General features: G+C 41.3%; 1 protein-coding gene across 1 annotated transcript in view; it reads right to left on the bottom strand.

Annotated features, from left to right (window-relative positions):
• The window catches only part of HPGD (15-hydroxyprostaglandin dehydrogenase), a 35,067-nt gene extending 23,362 nt beyond the window's left edge, over positions 1-11,705 (bottom strand). The window contains exons 1-3 of the mRNA XM_050945406.1: positions 11,218-11,705; positions 10,759-10,882; positions 6,458-6,564 (exon numbers count right to left, since the gene is read on the bottom strand). Of these exons, the coding sequence (XP_050801363.1) occupies positions 6,458-6,564; positions 10,759-10,882; positions 11,218-11,310 (324 nt within the window). The 5' untranslated portion in view covers positions 11,311-11,705. The remainder of the gene's footprint in view (positions 1-6,457; positions 6,565-10,758; positions 10,883-11,217) is intronic.
• Between the last annotated feature and the right edge of the window lie 5,759 nt (positions 11,706-17,464).

The raw sequence follows: 17,464 nt of genomic DNA on the forward strand, positions 1-17,464 counted from the left end.
AGAGTCTACTATCCACAATTTACAGTAGTGAACAAACATTTTCCTACCAGAATGATTCATAAATTTCAACACATGGAATCACTTTTTATGATATTTTATGGGTCTTTTCTAGCCCAAGACAATGTACAGCTTTACATGCATAATGTACTTGTGGCTATGACTGAATGTCTTCAAAGGGAAGCTGACATTGTGTCTAGAGGTTGAATAAAGATCGAAAAATTGTACAGGGGCAAGCTTAATTTGGCATTCCCTACTCACATATCGTGTGTTGAGAGAGTTGAATCATTATTAGACTCTCTAACTCAGTACTCCAAAACAAAGCATTTTTTCTGTCAAGATGACTCAAGCTCAATACAACTGTAATTGAAATCAATGTAGCTATTTTTGTTGACTTCAGAAGAAAATGATTTAACCCTTAGTGTTGGCAGTTTTTTTCCAGTTAAAGTAAAAAAGTCTTTGTAGCACTATTAAAAGGGAAACAGTTGCATTGAATAGAGTTAATCTATGGAATTCACTGCCATGGGAATCTTTTCATTGGCTGCCACTCTTTCTACATCTAGATCAAGCTTCTTGCCTTTACTCTCAAAGATGAAGATAAACTGAGGCAAAGGGAGTACATCCTGGTGCTCAGAAACTATGGTAATGGGTGCTCTAGAAACACCTTACACAAAGAACTTAGATAAGTGACATGCCCAAAGTCACACAGCAAATGAATATCAAAATTGAAAAGATAAGCCAGGATTCCCAGCTCCAGATTCTTGATCAAACCATTAGTAAACACTCTTACTCATCCCTGTTCATCTTATATACAACATTCCACAATTGCCTGAGTGTATTATAGAGTTTTATTCCACTTCCTGTTAAGCTGGCTACCAATTGAGTACTTGATATGACAGCCAATGGTTTGATCGAGTGTGGCAGTTCCAGTGTTTCTATTTGTTCAGTATTGTTTTGTGCTTTTATTAAAAATATGATTTTTGTTAAATAAAATGTTGGCTGCTTAAATTGTTAATGACGTCAAAGAAAGAAAATAAAGTACATGATTCCAGTTTTAACAAATAATCATAGTTAATGTATCCTGTTTATAATTTTAAATAGTTCTTTTCCATTTTAAAATATGGTTTTGTGGATGAGTTTAATGCTTTTGAAAATGATACATTGGTTAGATCTAGGCATAATCTATGAGCAATCAAACTGTAAACTATTTATTTCACTTTCAGCATATTATAATTGATGCTAGAAATCTGGCAGAGAGAAAAGAACTTATATCTGGTAGCAAATCTGTCTTATGTGAAAGTGTATGGCAAAGTATCTGGTTATCTATGTTTTAAAAACTAGATTTGAAACATCATACTCATACTCTGCACATGACATATCACATACGTTTTGCACTTAATCCTCTTTGCTTTTTTGTCTCCACAGGGACTATGCCTACGGATAAACTAGTGAATTTTGTGATTTAACAGTAAAGAGCCTTCCATGGAGATCACGTTATGTTCTGGCATATTGTGCCCAGTAATGTAACTTGTTAGGGCATGGAAGTGATGTCTCAGATCCGCGTGGAAGTTTCTGGAAGAAGGCTTTAATTAGCGTGTCTTGAAGAAACAACTGACCTGGAAGTGCTAATGTTTTGTCTTTATTCATTGTACTGAGAGGTGATAGAACTTTGTGATGACTTTTCTTGTTCATCAGAAAAAAAATCATTACAAATATAGCTTCCTTATTAAGTATGGTAAGTATCTCTTCAGTTGATATCATGGCAAGGTCTCAGTCTACTTTAATATTGAGTTATCCTAAGAAGTTTAACCAGTTTTGGAATTAGGGTACATGCTGTCCCTCCTTCTATGACATATCAATTAGTTGTGTGGTTCTGATGCATCTGCCTATTGCATATCTTGATAGATTCCTCTTGGTAAAACACGTATAAAAGATATCTGTTTTAGTGTACAGCGATAACAAAGATATAATTTGATCAATTAGAACACCAAATGTCTTTACATAAGCAGGTTTGCCACACCAACACCCGTTGCCTCTTCCTCTATCATAAAGCAAAATTAAATATCTTGAAGACTTATGGCTGATAGATAATCAATGTCTGAATTTATTGAGCAAAATTTCTAAATGGACCCCAATCAAACCTCTAAACTTACTGCCAAATTGTTATGCCCATGATTAAACGCATCCTTATTTTTATGTGCACAATTAATTGTGGACACAAATGACAGTTAACTGTCTTGACTACCTGATTTTGTGTCTCCAAATTAGGTAGTTAGATGGCCAACTACAATCATTTATACTCTGAGTTAACTGCTAGCATAAAAATAAAGGCACAATTGTGTCATGGCATAATTACAGGCTGTTTTTTAAACTCAGACCATTTGTGTATGTCTATACTGACTCTGCACAAATCTGTTGGTGTCATCATTTCTTCCTGTGAGGTACTGTCATCAGTTCACAATGCAAAATACTGTGGATGTTAATCTTCTAGCATGATCCATAAGAGCTTGAAACAGGAGTGGATGGAGTAATACATATAGTTCAGTATGTTAAAAATGGTATTTGATTACAGTGCGATTGAAAAGAAAGTAAGTTTATTAAATAAGATTTAAGCTGGGAACCCTATCCTGGGATCTCAGCTGAGCCTGTACTGAGACAGACCAGTCTGGTGCAAAGACTAGTGTGGATAGACATGTAGGAATCAAGGAAAACAAGAATGTAATTTAAACTGTAGATATGATGTCAGTCTGTTTTTCATGCTGATCTGTTTTTTTCCTGTCTTTTTTTAAAATCATAATTGATTTTGCATCTATAGTATGAGCATTCTATAACTCGCTATAGTATAGTCCATGTCATTTAAAAGTCTACTTTCCCTGATGTTTTTGTCAGGAACACATTGGAATTCAGTGGCATCCATCCCGAAGGGCTTGAAAGCTTCTGCAGGGCACAGACTTAATTGGTACTGATTATACTCTACTATATAAAGTAAAAAGGTTATTAAGGCCCTCAGATTTAGGTACCACTGAAATCCATAAAACTCCTTTTTGGTAGGCACCTAATTTCCACCATAGAAGTGCCTCTGGGCATGTGCGCTGCTGACTCAGCTAGGTGGCCAGACACTTATTTTATGCTTAAGACCCAATGTGATCTTTAAACCAGGTGAAGAGAGGTGTTGCCTAACCTATATTGTGTGTGGGGCCTGATCCAGTAGTTAGGCTTAGAACATGCCTAACTCCACAGAAAATGGGAGGGAGTGGGGAAAGGAGGCAGCCTCCTTTAGACCTGAAATTAGGGAACTTGCATGGATTAGGGCATTCACAGGTTCAATTCTCCTCCTTGCCAGATTAGAAGATGGCACAGGTGAGTGCCACTGGGCTATGGGATATACTGATGTGAATCTCCCTATGTGATGTGAGTCTCCCTATCTCTCCTGTTTAAGCTGTTCCACTTTGCATATTTAATTATTTATACATTGAGCTAGCGAGCGTGAGTGACTCTTTAGTCTGATAGGGCACTCACCTGTTCAAATCCCTTCTCCTCTGTCAAAGAGGGAATTGAACCAGGGTCTCCAGCATCCTGGATGAAAGGTTATAAGGAACAGGCATTTCCTCCCTCCCAGCACAACTGCTTTCTGTGGAGTTCAGTCTATATCATTGCTACTTTTGCAAAAAATGTCTTTGATGCCTGACTCCAGCAGAGGGTTCCCCACTGTAGAATAGATTCCTTTCTCCAGCCCGGGCATGTGCACCTCAATCCCTGAGCGGGGCAGGGTTTAGGACACATCCCTCTCATTGGCATCTGCCATTGGCTAGCTTAAACAGCACCTCATTTAGCATGCTAGCTTTTGTGGATCCCATTCTTAGGCATTTTTCTCTCCTCATGTATTGTATAGGGAGCCTAGGAGCTTAACCCAGGCTTTGTAGATTCCACTGTGGATGGGGTAGGGTGGGGTAGGTGCCCAAAAAGGCAGGTGTTGTAACATCTAAGTCCCTTTGTGAATCTGGGCCTAGAAGACTAACTGTAGAAATACTTCATTTAGGACACTTTGATTTAAAAGGTAGCTTCAGCAAATTATGCAAAATAACTTCTGCTGCCACTTCTACCAAAATGTCTGTGGATGAATCCATTTTTGATGTTAACATATCAGTAAAGAGGGCTCAAGGAGTCTCCTCATCAACATCTATTTCCCCTATATAGGAGTTAGATACTATCCATTGAAGAGTCCCAATGCCAGCACCAACCATATGAAATGAGACAAGAAAGGATGTGGTCAGGTTGGGCAATGACCTTGCTCTCCACCTGTACTAGCCATTAGAGCTGCCAGCAGCATGCACTCCCTCAGGCTCCCAGAAGATATTTCCAGCTAGCAATCTTTCTGAGATTTCTGCTTTAGCATGGCCACTCTTCACCCTTTCCAGTGCACCTCTGCCTGTAAAATCCATAACCTAGCCCTGTACTTTTAGATCATGGATCTTGCTCTATTAGCGAGTTGCCAAATTCTAACAGAGTGTCCATGTGATCTTGTTTTGTGCTGTATGTGTTTTGATCTAATTTAAAACATCCTCGTATAAAAAGTCATTATCCTAGGAAATGATGTTTGAAATTATTTTTTGCATATGTATCCTTCATTGGAAGACTGACTTAAAAATGACAGGTTTCAGAGTAGCAGCCTGTTAGTCTGTATCCGCAAAAAGAACAGGAGTACTTGTGGCACCTTAGAGACTAACAAATTTATTTGAGCATAAGCTTTTGTGGGCTACAGCCCACTTCATCAGATGCATGCCGTGGAAAATACAGTAGGAAGATGTATATACACACAGAGAACATGAAACAATGGGTGTTACCATGCACACTCTAATGGCAGTGATCAGTTAAGGTGAGCTATTACCAGAAGGAGAGAGAAAAAACTTTTTGTAGTGGTAATCAAAGTGGTCCATTAGGTTTAAATAAAGACTGGGAGTGGATGGGTCATTACGCAAAGTAAAATGATTTCCCCATGTTTATTTCCCCCTCACACTGTTCCTCACAACTTCTTGTCAACTGCTGCAGATGGACCATTTTGATTACCGCTATGAAAAGTTTTCTTCTCTCCTGCTGGTAATAGCTCACCTTAACTGATCACTCTCATCAGTGTGTGTATGGTAACACCCATTGCTTCATGTTCTCTGTGTATATATATACAGTGAAACCCTACAATAACGCGATGTTTGGGGTCCAAAAACTTTGATCACGCTAAATGCAGGGTCACGGTATAGCGGGGTTTGTCGGTGGTCCCCAACGTGGTGCATTGATGTGCACCACCTAGTGCCCAGCAAGGGAGAGGAGCTGCGGCTCCCCGCCTGCCGGGGACAGAGAACTCCGGGACTGTGGGCGCCGGTGCTCTTGTCCCTGGCAGGCGCAGGGCCACGGCTTCTCTCCCGCTTCAAGAGAAGCTGCAGCTCCCCACCTGCTGGGGACAGAGAGCAATGGTGCCCGCAGCCCCAGAGAAGCCGGAGACAAGCTGCGGCCCCACGCCTGCTGGAGACAGAGAGCACCAGCGCCCGCACCCTCAGAGTTCTATCCCCAGCAGCCGTGGGGCTGCCACTTCTCTCCCCTGCCATGGTGTTGGGGACCATTGGTACAGTACCATACTGTATTATGCCTTAAAGGGGAGCCAACCTGTGATCGTGTTATATGCGATTTCACGTTATGGTGGGGTGCGTTATTGTGAGGTTTGACTGTATCTTCCTACTGTATTTTCCACTGCATGCATCTGATGAAGTGGGCTGTAGCCCACAAAAGCTTATGCTCAGATAAATTTGTTAGTCTCTAACGTGCCATGAGTACTCCTGACATAAAAATATCTTTCATGGCTGTAATCCCATGCAAACTCTATATTAACCCCTCTTCCAAGCTTCCTGTTGCTGCTCTGTTTGCAGGTGAAAATCACTACATTTGGCATTAGGATTCATGGGACTGATGTACAGAGGCACACTGAATCCTAACATGGAAGCAGGTCTTTCCTAAATAATGGAATGATTGTCAGAATTTGAAAGGTCAGGCCATAAAGTAAGTCCTTCCTGACTGACAGCTCTTTTGGCATTCAGATCTCCAAGCTATGTGGCTTGAAAATGGAACCACCCAGAAATGGTGATTGGGAAGTGAGCCTCCAAGAAGTGAGCCCCCACTTACAACATTATTTGGCAATGGGAAGTTGGGATGGCATTGGAATGGTAGTCATGTATTAACAAACAAGTATTTTGTTTACTTGGACTTTTCAATGAATCAAAAACAGTATCTCATAAATCCACAGCACATAATTTCTTCCTAAGCTTCACCTTAGGTGTAATCAAGCACTATAGGCTGGGATTTTCAAAGAGGAAAATTAAATTAGAGTTGAGTGCCTAACTCCCTTAGGCCTCTTTGAAAATTTCAGCTTTGGGTAATACAGTATGAACATTTTAAAACAGATAATGCTTACCAAATTAATTTGTATAGTGCTTTCCCAGTCCTTTTCATTATTCACTCCAGCATTATTAACCACAACATCCAGCCTTCCAAAATGTTCAATTGTTTTTTTAAAAGCACCTACAGTAAAATCCAAGGGAGAAAATTCTTTAGCTGTCTTGTTTTCCATATATTTTAAATGTTACAAATGGAACGCAAGGCACAATATTTGTTACCCTACCAAAGTATGTTAATTCATCATTTTTTTTAAACAGTTAATGTTAAACACATACTTTGTTAATGTTTAACAAATACAACATTTGTCTAACTATTCAACAAGTATTAACAGTTACTCTGTTTAAGATTGTTAATGGAACTAGAATAGTACAACCTTTTCACTCAGTACCTTCTGAAATCAAGTCTTTATTGCTCGATCTTGAATTAGTTTGGGTATTCAAGGAATTCAGGATCTGATTCCCTCTGTGTATCTTTTATTTTAAAGAAAAACTTTACAGTCTGAAAAACTCATGATTGAGTTTGAATTCAAATTATTTTAAGAATGAGTATATCCTTACTCAATGTAATTAATAAATATTGTAAATCTTTAAATGATCAATAATTTACCATATTCCTTGATGAATTGTACCTATTTAGGAGTAATTGATGTGCACCTTATTTATAAAGTTACTGACTCATAGCCTCTCAGATTCAATCTCATTCCTTCTGTTGTTGGCAAATTGCCTCCACAGAGTTTCTCTACATCAGTCAGAATTAAAATTATTGGGCCAGATCCTCAGGACAGCACAACCTATGTAGGTAGGGAATTCCAAAAGTGACTTTTAGACACCTTTTGTGGGTCCCTAAAGGGGGCAATTATTTAAGAATAAAAAACTTATAACACTTTTGTGGTGCCTGTTTTTTTTCAGGGTTGCAAAATACTCAAAGACAAAAATACATTTAAACAAGAAAGTGCACAGATGTTTGTACTGTCAGACTCTGACTAAACAGCAATGTGTGCATATTTCCCAGTATTCTTAAGGGCTTTACCATAAAACACTGAATAAGCGTCATTAACATTTTCTTTGAACAAAAGAACAGTTTTGAGTAGTGTCTCTGTGCATTTTACTTTTTCTTTCCTCCAAGCATTGTTCATCACACTGAACACTTGTTCCATTGAATTGTTTGTCGGTGGCAAACATGAAACAAATACTACATAGCAAAAATATATTGAATGAAAATATTGTTGTAATAAAAATAATTTGATCAAATGAAAACCCAGGCCACATCAGATTCCCTGAAAGATATTCCTGAGACACCAGGCCATTGTGGCTGACAGAAATACTCAAAATTACAACAGAACTTTTGCCATACCTCCTTTTCTCTGGCCACACCCTTACTCTAGAATGGGTATAGCGCCAACAGCATCAGGTTTGCGTCACTCAGGATTTCCCTAGTTAGGGGAATCACCAGGTATTCAGCTAAGGCTGCCAGAGCACTGCCCAGCAATTTTAGAAGGGGTCAGAATATGGTACAATAGTTGTTTTTTAAACACAAGAGCATTGTATCATGTTAAAAACAGCTGAAAGCAAAGATTGCATTCATCTAACCTCCCTTACCTTTCAGAGTTAGTGACGACATTATCCTCCACTAAAATGCTTTGATATTTTAAGGGCTCTATTTTTAGTTTCCTGTCTTTTCTGTTTTGTGTTAAGATTGTTGCCTACTTTGTTCTTCAGTCTCTGAACCTAACAGTCTCTAACCATGTTTCCCTTATTTCCTTTGGGGCCCAGTCCTGCACTATCAAAATTAATTGAAATTCTTTGACTTCAGTGGGAGCAGAACTAGTCACTCAGGGAATCGATGCAATTTTGGATCAGACCCTTAATTTGATCTCAATTTCAGAATTTGGCTTTATGCTTCACTTGTTTTTCATCCTGCTCTCTACAGAAGCTGTTCAATAACACTGTCCTTGACACATAGCATTGGAAGTCTTCTGTCTTAAAATAACAAAAACAAAAATTTTTGTTTATTCTTAATGATTTGTGTATCATACCTATAACTATACAAATCATCTTGACCACACTAGGAAAAGAACCAAATACTTTTCAACTGTTCATATTGATGTGTTGAAAAAAATGCTGATTAGTTTATGTAGTCTATTGCTGGCAACAGGTTTGTCAGGCCACAGTGATCACATCTGTTTAGGCTCCAGTTGCAGGGTTACACTAGCCCTTTAAGAAGGAGCAGGGTCAGTGCACCTTGTGCCTGGTCAGATGATCCAGATTAGGCTTTAAAAGACTGTACCTGCACTTGGGAAAGGAAGAGACCTGGTGAATTAGGGCTGGTAGAGTCCTCTAACAGGAGCCAGGGAGAACCTGAAAGGAACTGTTTAGAAAAAAGGCCTCCAGGGAGAAAAGCCCTGGGTGGCTGTGCTCAGGGAATAGGACACATGAGCAGGAACAGCAAAACTGACAGACACACCTAGGAGAGGAGGCAGTGAGAGCCTGAGAGGTAAAGAGGAAAAGTATCCTGTGACTAAAAGCCTGGGTGAGCTGAAGAACTGTTTTTGTTTCTTTGGACAATAAAACTGCAGAAGAGAGACTATGTCTTTGAGAGATGGGGAGAAGGCCTGCCTTGTTACATGACCATATGAAACAAAAGAATTTTGTTAGCATTATGATAATTAGTAATTTAATTATTGTATTTATTTTGCATATACATCCATCTGGCCTGTGTTCTTGGCACTGTACTGAATATAAAATACCACCCTCGGAAAACATAAGCACATTAAAATAAATGAGAAGATCCAACTTAAAAAAGGGGATATGAAAAGGTGTGGAAGGTGGGTATAGATATGGATCAAGGCTGATCTTTCCAAAACTGCTTTGTGGAGAAAAACGGTTTTAAGGTGATTTTTTCTTTCAGAAGTAGGTTGAGACAAAATAAAACAGATCTCTCTGCAGAGAGTGCTCCACACTGTTGGTCATGCTTTTTGCTGTGCATGGCCCATGACGTGACTGCAGATGTGATAGCGGGACCCTGAACAGTGTGCACAATGTGGCTGCAGACTGTGTTCCTCATCCTGCAACCTATTTCAGGTCGCATGTCCATACAGCTCTCCAGTGAAGCGACATAGGGATTTGCCCACATTGAACAAATTGTAGTATGAGGACCACTGTCAGTAAAAAAGCTTACAGAGTAGGTAGTCACTAAGGAATTTAAAACTAATAGAGTCAATTTAAATTAATTGATCTACTTTATAGACAACCCGTATTAAAAAGTTGGGGATAGGCACAGTGTAGTTATGCTCACTTACACAAGTGAACAATCACATTGCTGCATTCCGGACAAGCTGCAAATGGCTGAAGTTTTATGAAGAAAGAAGTAAAATAATCACACATTGCTTCTGTGAAGACTATCATGTGATAAAGGTGCAGTCAGTAGAATTTATGAGGCAAAAGACAGAAACTATGTGTTTACATTGTCTGACATCTTTTTCCATGGAAAGAACATTCACATAAGTGACCCAAGTTTTTTTTTTTTAAACCTCTCTACCTCTGAATGAATCTGTGCAAACAGTCATGGGATGTTGTTATAAAACGTTTGTGAGATGTCTGTTGTGAAATGCTGCATAAAAAGTAAATATTATCCAGAGCTCAGCAGAGAGGTTTATTCTTGAATACGGACATGCACAAATTCACAAATCACAGGAGCTGATGCCTTTTTATCTATAATGGTTTAAGTTAAAATTTAAAAAGCTATATTATAAGTTATTTCTTATCTTAAAGAGCAACATTTCATCCTCAGCATTTAAGGCTAGATTCTGATCTGAACAATGGCAACCTAAATTCAGACTAGTTCCATTGTACTTCAAAGTATCCATTGCAGATCACTCAGAGCAGAAACTTATCACCTTCATGTTGAGAAGAAAGATGCATTTTTGAGTCTACCATGAAGCTTTATTAAACACTTTAAATATTTTACTAAGTAAATACTCTACTTTATTAAACACTGTACTTTAAAGTTTAATACATTACTCATTAAATAACCCATATCTTATGCAGAGGGTTTCATACAAAAGTATCACAAAAACAGTGACTTCTTTATCCTGTTTTTACTATGTGCCAAGTCCTAAAGCCAAAGGCACACACTGGTAGTAGTATTTCACATTTGCAGAGTGAGAAACAGATCCTACTTGAGTCACGCTAGTAAGGGATCAGAAATAGGCTGCCCTCCAAAAACCTTAATTGCACAGTTATAGGTTCAGTAGCCCAGATTTGTTCAGGTTGCTGCATGTTATGATAGTGCAGAATGCTGACAGATTCCCCTCCTTACCTTGCAGTTGCTCCTGATCTGTAACATCGCACTGAATGAACAGAGTCCTCTGAGCTTCAAACTGCTCATCCAGGGCAGCTTTGCTCTCCTCACCGGCTTCGAGGTTCCGATCCACGAGAGCCACCTGTGCCAGGTGATGCACGTGAGAGGAATGAACACCGCATTTGTAAGGCAAGGAAAATTCAGCGGGACATACTACACAGCAGGGAGAGGACGTGTCTAAGGCCCCTCTTGCTCCAACCCGCACCCCCCAGCTGCACGCTCCGCGGGAAGGAAAATTTGCCTGAAAGCAGCAGGTAACTACAGCGTGCAAGGAAACTGAGGGAGGGGCTCTTGGCTTCCTAGAAGGCAGCAGCAGCAGCCTCTGTGGAAGCGACCCCCTAAGAAGGTGAGAGTGGCTCAGGGATAGAGGGTGTCCCCTGGCACCCCGCATGCAGCCCCCGGGACACACGCGCTCACCTTCGCGCCCTCCTCCAGCAGCGCCTGGACAAAGGCTCTGCCTATGCCCTGCGCCGCGCCAGTCACCAGAGCCACCTTGCCATTCACGTGCATGGTCGCTGCTTGCTAAAGGCTGAGCGCTGCGCCAGTGTCTGTCAGTCCCTGGCCGGGGCTCGCAGGGCTCTGGGGCGCGCGCTCTCGTGCTGGGTATTTATAGAGCCCCTGTCTCCTTTATCTTCAGTGCCTCCGTGGGCAGCAGGCGAGAAGGAAGCTGCCAAGCACAGTGGGGATGGGGAACCTAACTCGGTGTCACCTGCCCTGTAGTTCACTTCCTCCCTCCCCCTCTTCCTCCTCCTGCCGCCGCTGCTGCGGTTCCTTCTCCCCTTTCCCTTGTCCTGGGACAGCGCTGACACCCGCCCAGGACGCGTCTGTGGGGTGGCGCAGGTCACTCCTGGGAAGAGCGTCTTCATGAACCCCAGGTTGACAGGGGCCAGCAGGGGCGCTTTGCACGCTCAGCTTCCCCCTCTCGCTGTGTTTTTCCTAAACAAACAAAGCGCGAGCTGCAGACTCTGGGGACAGGTCCTGCCTCTTTTCTTCCCCTTTGCGTCTGGACAAATGGCGTGAGAACAAGTTAGGGGACTTTTGATAAGGTCTCTTGGCAACTGCTCAGGTTTTATGCGTTTTGCTTGGCCCATTTCGTATCAGCAGCAGGCTAAAGAATTGGAACAAGTTTCAGATCCCGAAACAATAACAAGCGTGGAGTCTCTCCTCAGACTCCAAAGTGCATTGCTGGGTCCCATGCCACAGTCTCTTTCCCCCCCACCCCAACAGCTGGGGGAATCTCCTGTGTGTTCATACCTCCCCCCTGGTTATCATGTCTCCGCCACTGCTTTCTAGAAATGTTCGAACTATCAGGTTACTAAGGTAAATAAGATACTTTTTAAACGTGTAATTAAATCTGCCATAATCGATTCATCACAAAATATAAGCCAGGTTTTATTAAAGGGACTTTATTTATAAAGTACTTTCTGCTTCTCCACAGAAAACACAGTCTGAAGAGTTAAAAATGTAAAATTAATAACAAGCAAACCTGAAATAACATATTCTAAATAAATAAAGTGCTACAAAGCCAACCAAAGTAGTTTCAGTAAGAAGAGGGAAACATTGAGGCAAATCCATGCTTGGTGTAACTCCATGTAAATCAAAGTATTTACACCAGGAGTGAATTTCTTGCATTCCTGTAGTCCCATTGACTCCAATGGGAGGTTTGGGTGTACAGGCATTAAGGATTAAATCCAATATATTTTATGCTTTTCTAATATATGGATAGATGGATACAAAATCAGAGTAATTTTGTAGATGGCACATACATTTCTTATGTATATAGAGGGTCTAGTACTTCGTTTATATAGGCTGAGCTGTACACCTAGCTGAGCCCCTTGGCCCCATCCCCAACTCCTGCCCATGGCCAGAACTCTATGATTTTTGTGAAAGTCAAAAAAGCAGGCTCCAGTTTTCCTATTTTCACCAACATCAATCTGGATGTGGGGTGGAATAAGGATTCTAGTTAGGGGGTCAGCTGGATTGGGGACAAGGGACCCAGATGGGGGAGCATGCTGTTAGTGTGGGAGTGAGGGGTCTGCATGGTAGTAGTTAGAGTGGTAAAGGGAGGGCCCAGATGAGTAGCAGATTTCCATTAAAATCTAGCCCACAGAGTGCCCATTTGGTGCCGCAGGCAGAGGAAGATCTCTGGTGCCTTACCCTCTAGTATAAGCCTGACACTAAACCCAACTCTGAGGTCTCTGTCTCACCAACATATCCAGAGTGACCAAGTGGTGATTTTGGTGATAAACAAAAGTTATAGCACTACAGATGGGGAAATGCCGTTGAGTTGAAGGTAGGGCCTCCTTTTGGTTGGCCAAATATTTGAGGAGTTATATTCTATTAAATTATAATTGTAATTTTTTTTAAAGCCAAACTATTAAATTATCTTAGTACTAGTACTGTAAATGAGAGTGATGGGTGTCTTTACCTAAATTAATTGTTTAAAGTCACTATTTCGGTTCTATGTCGTATAACCAACAGTATATTTAAAAACTGCATTGCATATTTAAAAAAAATTATTGTATGTGAGCACTACTGCACATTGGTTCTGACAAGGGCTAATCTCGCAAGGTGCTGAATGCCCTCAATCTTGGGGTCAGGCCCTGAATGAGTAAAGAAAGATTTTGGATAACAGTTGAGTATTGGTGTTGAATCATCCCTGCCCTCTCTTTGCCTGATGTAATTACAGGAGAACCTTTAAACCCCCAATAGTTGGCACAATCTTTAAACAGTACAGTAGTATGGCAGCTGGGAATAAAAGCAAAACAAAAATATGTGAACCCCTCCCATGCCTCACCTCTTCCAATTTTGGCAACACACACTATAAGGAGCTCTCTGTTCTATTGACTTGACTATCAGATTCTACAGCAATGAATTTAGACTGTGTTTTTAATGTATGTATGTTGTGTTCTAACGCACAGAGTATATCAGGACTGGGAGAAAGCTATTTAACAAGCTAGGATGTTTGATTAAAATTAGGAGATCAGCCTACCAGAATAATTAATTTCTGCTAGGGTTATAAGGATTTTAGTGTAATTGTAACTCATAATATTCTGTCAGTCTCATTAAAGGGAAACTCACAAATAGTTCAGGCCCACACTTTTTGGTATTTATATGAATGCCAGATCTGGGTTATCTGTATTTGTTACATACCACTGGTATGATAGAGGGGGCTCTCAGAAGCCTCTTATTAAAGTCCTGTGATCCATTGAAAGGGAAGGTTGGGGCAATTTCTGTGTTTTAAATGATGTTTCATTTATTGTTTGGCTCTGAAGAGGAGGAACTTTCAAAAATAATGATCAAGAAGGTTACAAGGCTACATACTTGGCCCCCTCCTCTTCTCCCTCTATGCTCTGTCTTTATAGTTGACCTTATTCACAAACATGAGTTGAAATATCTTCTTTAAGATGACTGCTCACAGATCTAACTCTCTACTATATGTCTCTCCTGTCAAGCTAAAATCTTTGCCTTTCTTTGTGACTTGTAGATGTCGAGCTGTCAGCTTAACCTCGACATGCCAAAACAGAGTTCTTAACTTCCCCCTAATTTCCCTTCCTGCTTCCAAGACCTCCTTTCTCAGTTATGGTGGACATTACCACTATCTTCCCCTTGCCTCAGGCATATAATGTAGGCATCTCTCTTTATCCCAACAGTTCCAGGTTATAGCTTGTCATTTCTTGCTGTGCTTCAAGAACCAGCCTTTCTTCTTCAAAAACATAGCTAAAACTTATCCAGATCTTCATCTTATGTCTCAGTTCCTGCTGTTCCTCCTCTCTGACCTTGACAAATGCCATATTGTCCCACTTTGCATTCAGAACGCGGCTGAAAAGATCATTTTCCTGGCTCATCATTCTGACCATGTCATCTCTCTCTTTGCATCCTTCCACTGGCTCTGCTTTTTCCATCATGTAGAACAGAAATGACTCTTTATTTTAAGGCATTGTTTATCCTCAGCCTTTCATCTGTTATACACTATCAACATGTTGATTTCCATCTCTGCTCTGCCAATAATTTTGATTGCTCATTTATCAAATTTTTCAAGAGCCTGTGCACGTTCTTCCATGCTGCCTGTTATGCATGGAAGGAGCTTATTGTAAACAGCCTCAGCACCACTTCATTATGTTACAGGAGTGGGTAAGTGAGATTCTGTGGCCTGCGTTGTGCAGGAGGTCAGACTAGATGATCATAATGGTCCCTTCTGACCTTAAAGTCTATGAGTATGAGTCTATGTTCCTTCATATCTCTCCTTAAACTCCCCCCTGCCATGATGCCTACAAAAATCTTGACAACAAAAGGAATCTGATGTGCTGTGATGATTTCTAATCATTCAGAACTTTTACATTGTTACCTTGTGCTCCCCTGTCTCAGTGTTGTAACCACTTCTTGTCTCTCATTTTATACTTAGATTGGAAACTCTGAAGAATGGACCATATTACACACAGTCACACATAGTCAAATGTTTACTTACTAAGGAGCAGTTTGGAGAGGTACTTCTAAAATTATCAAAGAATCCTGTGGCACCTTATAGACTAACAGACGTTTTGGAGCATGAGCTTTCGTGGGTGAATACCCACTTCCTCAGATGCATGTAATGGAAATATCCAGGGGCAGGTATATATATGTGTGCTAGCAAGCAAGCTAGAGATAACGAGGTCAGTTCAATCAGGGAGGATGAGGCCCTGTTCTAGCAGTTGAGGTGTGAAATCCAAGAGAGGAGAAACTGGTTCTGTAATTGGCAAGCCATTCACAGTCTTTGTTCAATCCTGAGCTGATGGTGTCAAATTTGCAGATGAACTGAAGCTCAGCAGTTTCTCTTTGAAGTCTGGTCCTGAAGTTTTTTTGCTGCAGGATGGCCACCTTAAGGTCTGCTATAGTGTGGCCAGGGAGGTTGAAGTGCTCTCCTACAGGTTTTTGTATATTGCCATTCCTAATGTCTGATTTGTGTCCATTTATCCTTTTCCGTAGAGACTGTCCAGTTTGGCCGATGTACATAGCAGAGGGGCATTGCTGGCATATGATGGCGTATATTACATTGGTGGATGTGCAGGTGAATGAACCAGTGATGGTGTGGCTGATCTGGTTAGGTCCTGTGATGGTGTCGCTGGTGTAGATATGTGGGCAGAGTTGGCATCGAGGTTTGTTGCATGGATTGGTTCCTGAGCTAGAGTTATTATGGTGTGGTGTGCAGTTACTGGTGAGAATATGTTTCAGGTTGGCAGGTTGTCTGTGGGCAAGGATTGGCCTGCCACCCAAGGCCTGTGAAAGTGTGGGATCATTGTCCAGGATGGGTTGTAGATCCTTGATGATGCGTTGGAGGGGTTTTAGCTGGGGGCTGTATGTGATGGCCAGTGGAGTCCTGTTGGTTTCTCTCTTGGGTTTGTTTTGCAGTAGGAGGCTTCTGGGTACACGTCTGGCTCTGTTGATCTGTTTCCTTATTTCCTCGTGCGGGTATTGTAGTTTTGAGAATGCTTGGTGGAGATTTTGTAGGTGTTGGTCTCTGTCTGAGGGGTTAGAGCAGATGCGGTTGTACCTCAGTGCTTGGCTGTAGACAATGGATCGTGTGATGTGCCCGGGATGAAAGCTGGAGGCATGAAGGTAGGCATAGTGGTCGGTAGGTTTTCGATATAGGGTGGTGTTAATGTGACCATCACTTATTTGCACCGTGGTGTCAAGAAAGTGGACCTCCCGTGTAGATTGGTCCAGGCTGAGGTTGATGGTGGGGTGGAAGCTGTTGAAATCATGGTGGAATTTTTCCAGAGTCTCCTTCCCATGGGTCCAGATGATGAAGATGTCATCAATGTAGCGTAGATAGAGACGGGGTGTGAGTGGACGAGAGCTGAGGAAGCGTTGTTCCAGGTCGGCCATGAAGATATTGGCATATTGTGGGGCCATGCGGGTGCCCATAGCAGTGCCACTGATCTGGAGATATATATTGTCATCAAATTTGAAATAGTTGTGTGTAAGTATAAAGGCACAGAGCTCAGCAGCCAGTTGTGCTGTGGCATCATCAGGGATAGTGTTCCTGACAGCTTGTATTCCATCTGTGTGTGGGATGTTTGTGTAGAGAGCCTCTACATCCATGGTGGCTAGGATGGTGTTTTCTGGGAGGTCACCAATGCATTGTAGTTTCCTCAGGAAATCAGTGGTGTCGCGGAGATAGCTGGGAGTGCTGGTGGCATAGGGTCTGAGTAGAGAGTCCATATATCCAGACAGTCCTTCAGTGAGAGTGCCAATGCCCGAGATGATGGGGCGTCCAGGATTTCCGGGTTTGTGGATCTTGGGTAGTAGATAGAATAACCCTAGTCGGGGCTCTAGGGGTATGTTGATTTCTTCTGGTGTTAGTGTAGGGAGTGTCCTGAGTAGATGCTGTAGTTTCTTAGTGTATTCCTCAGTGGGATCTGAGGGAAGTGGCCTGTAGAATTTGGTATTGGAGAGGTGCCACAGGATTCTTTGCTGCTTTTACAGATCCAGACTAACACGGCTACCCTCTGATTCTAAAATTATATGCCTGAAGGAAGCAAATGCAGCTTCTGTGCAGTACCACAAATACCAAGATAGTCTGATGGTTTCTTAATAAGAATTTGGATTTGTATCTATTTTAGGTACTGTACTTAAATGACCCCCATCACTGTAATATCTAAGTTCCTTACAATTTTAATGTATT

The sequence above is a fragment of the Gopherus flavomarginatus genome, chromosome 3 (genome assembly GCF_025201925.1).
Source record: "Gopherus flavomarginatus isolate rGopFla2 chromosome 3, rGopFla2.mat.asm, whole genome shotgun sequence".
Classification (NCBI taxonomy): Eukaryota; Metazoa; Chordata; order Testudines; family Testudinidae; genus Gopherus; species Gopherus flavomarginatus.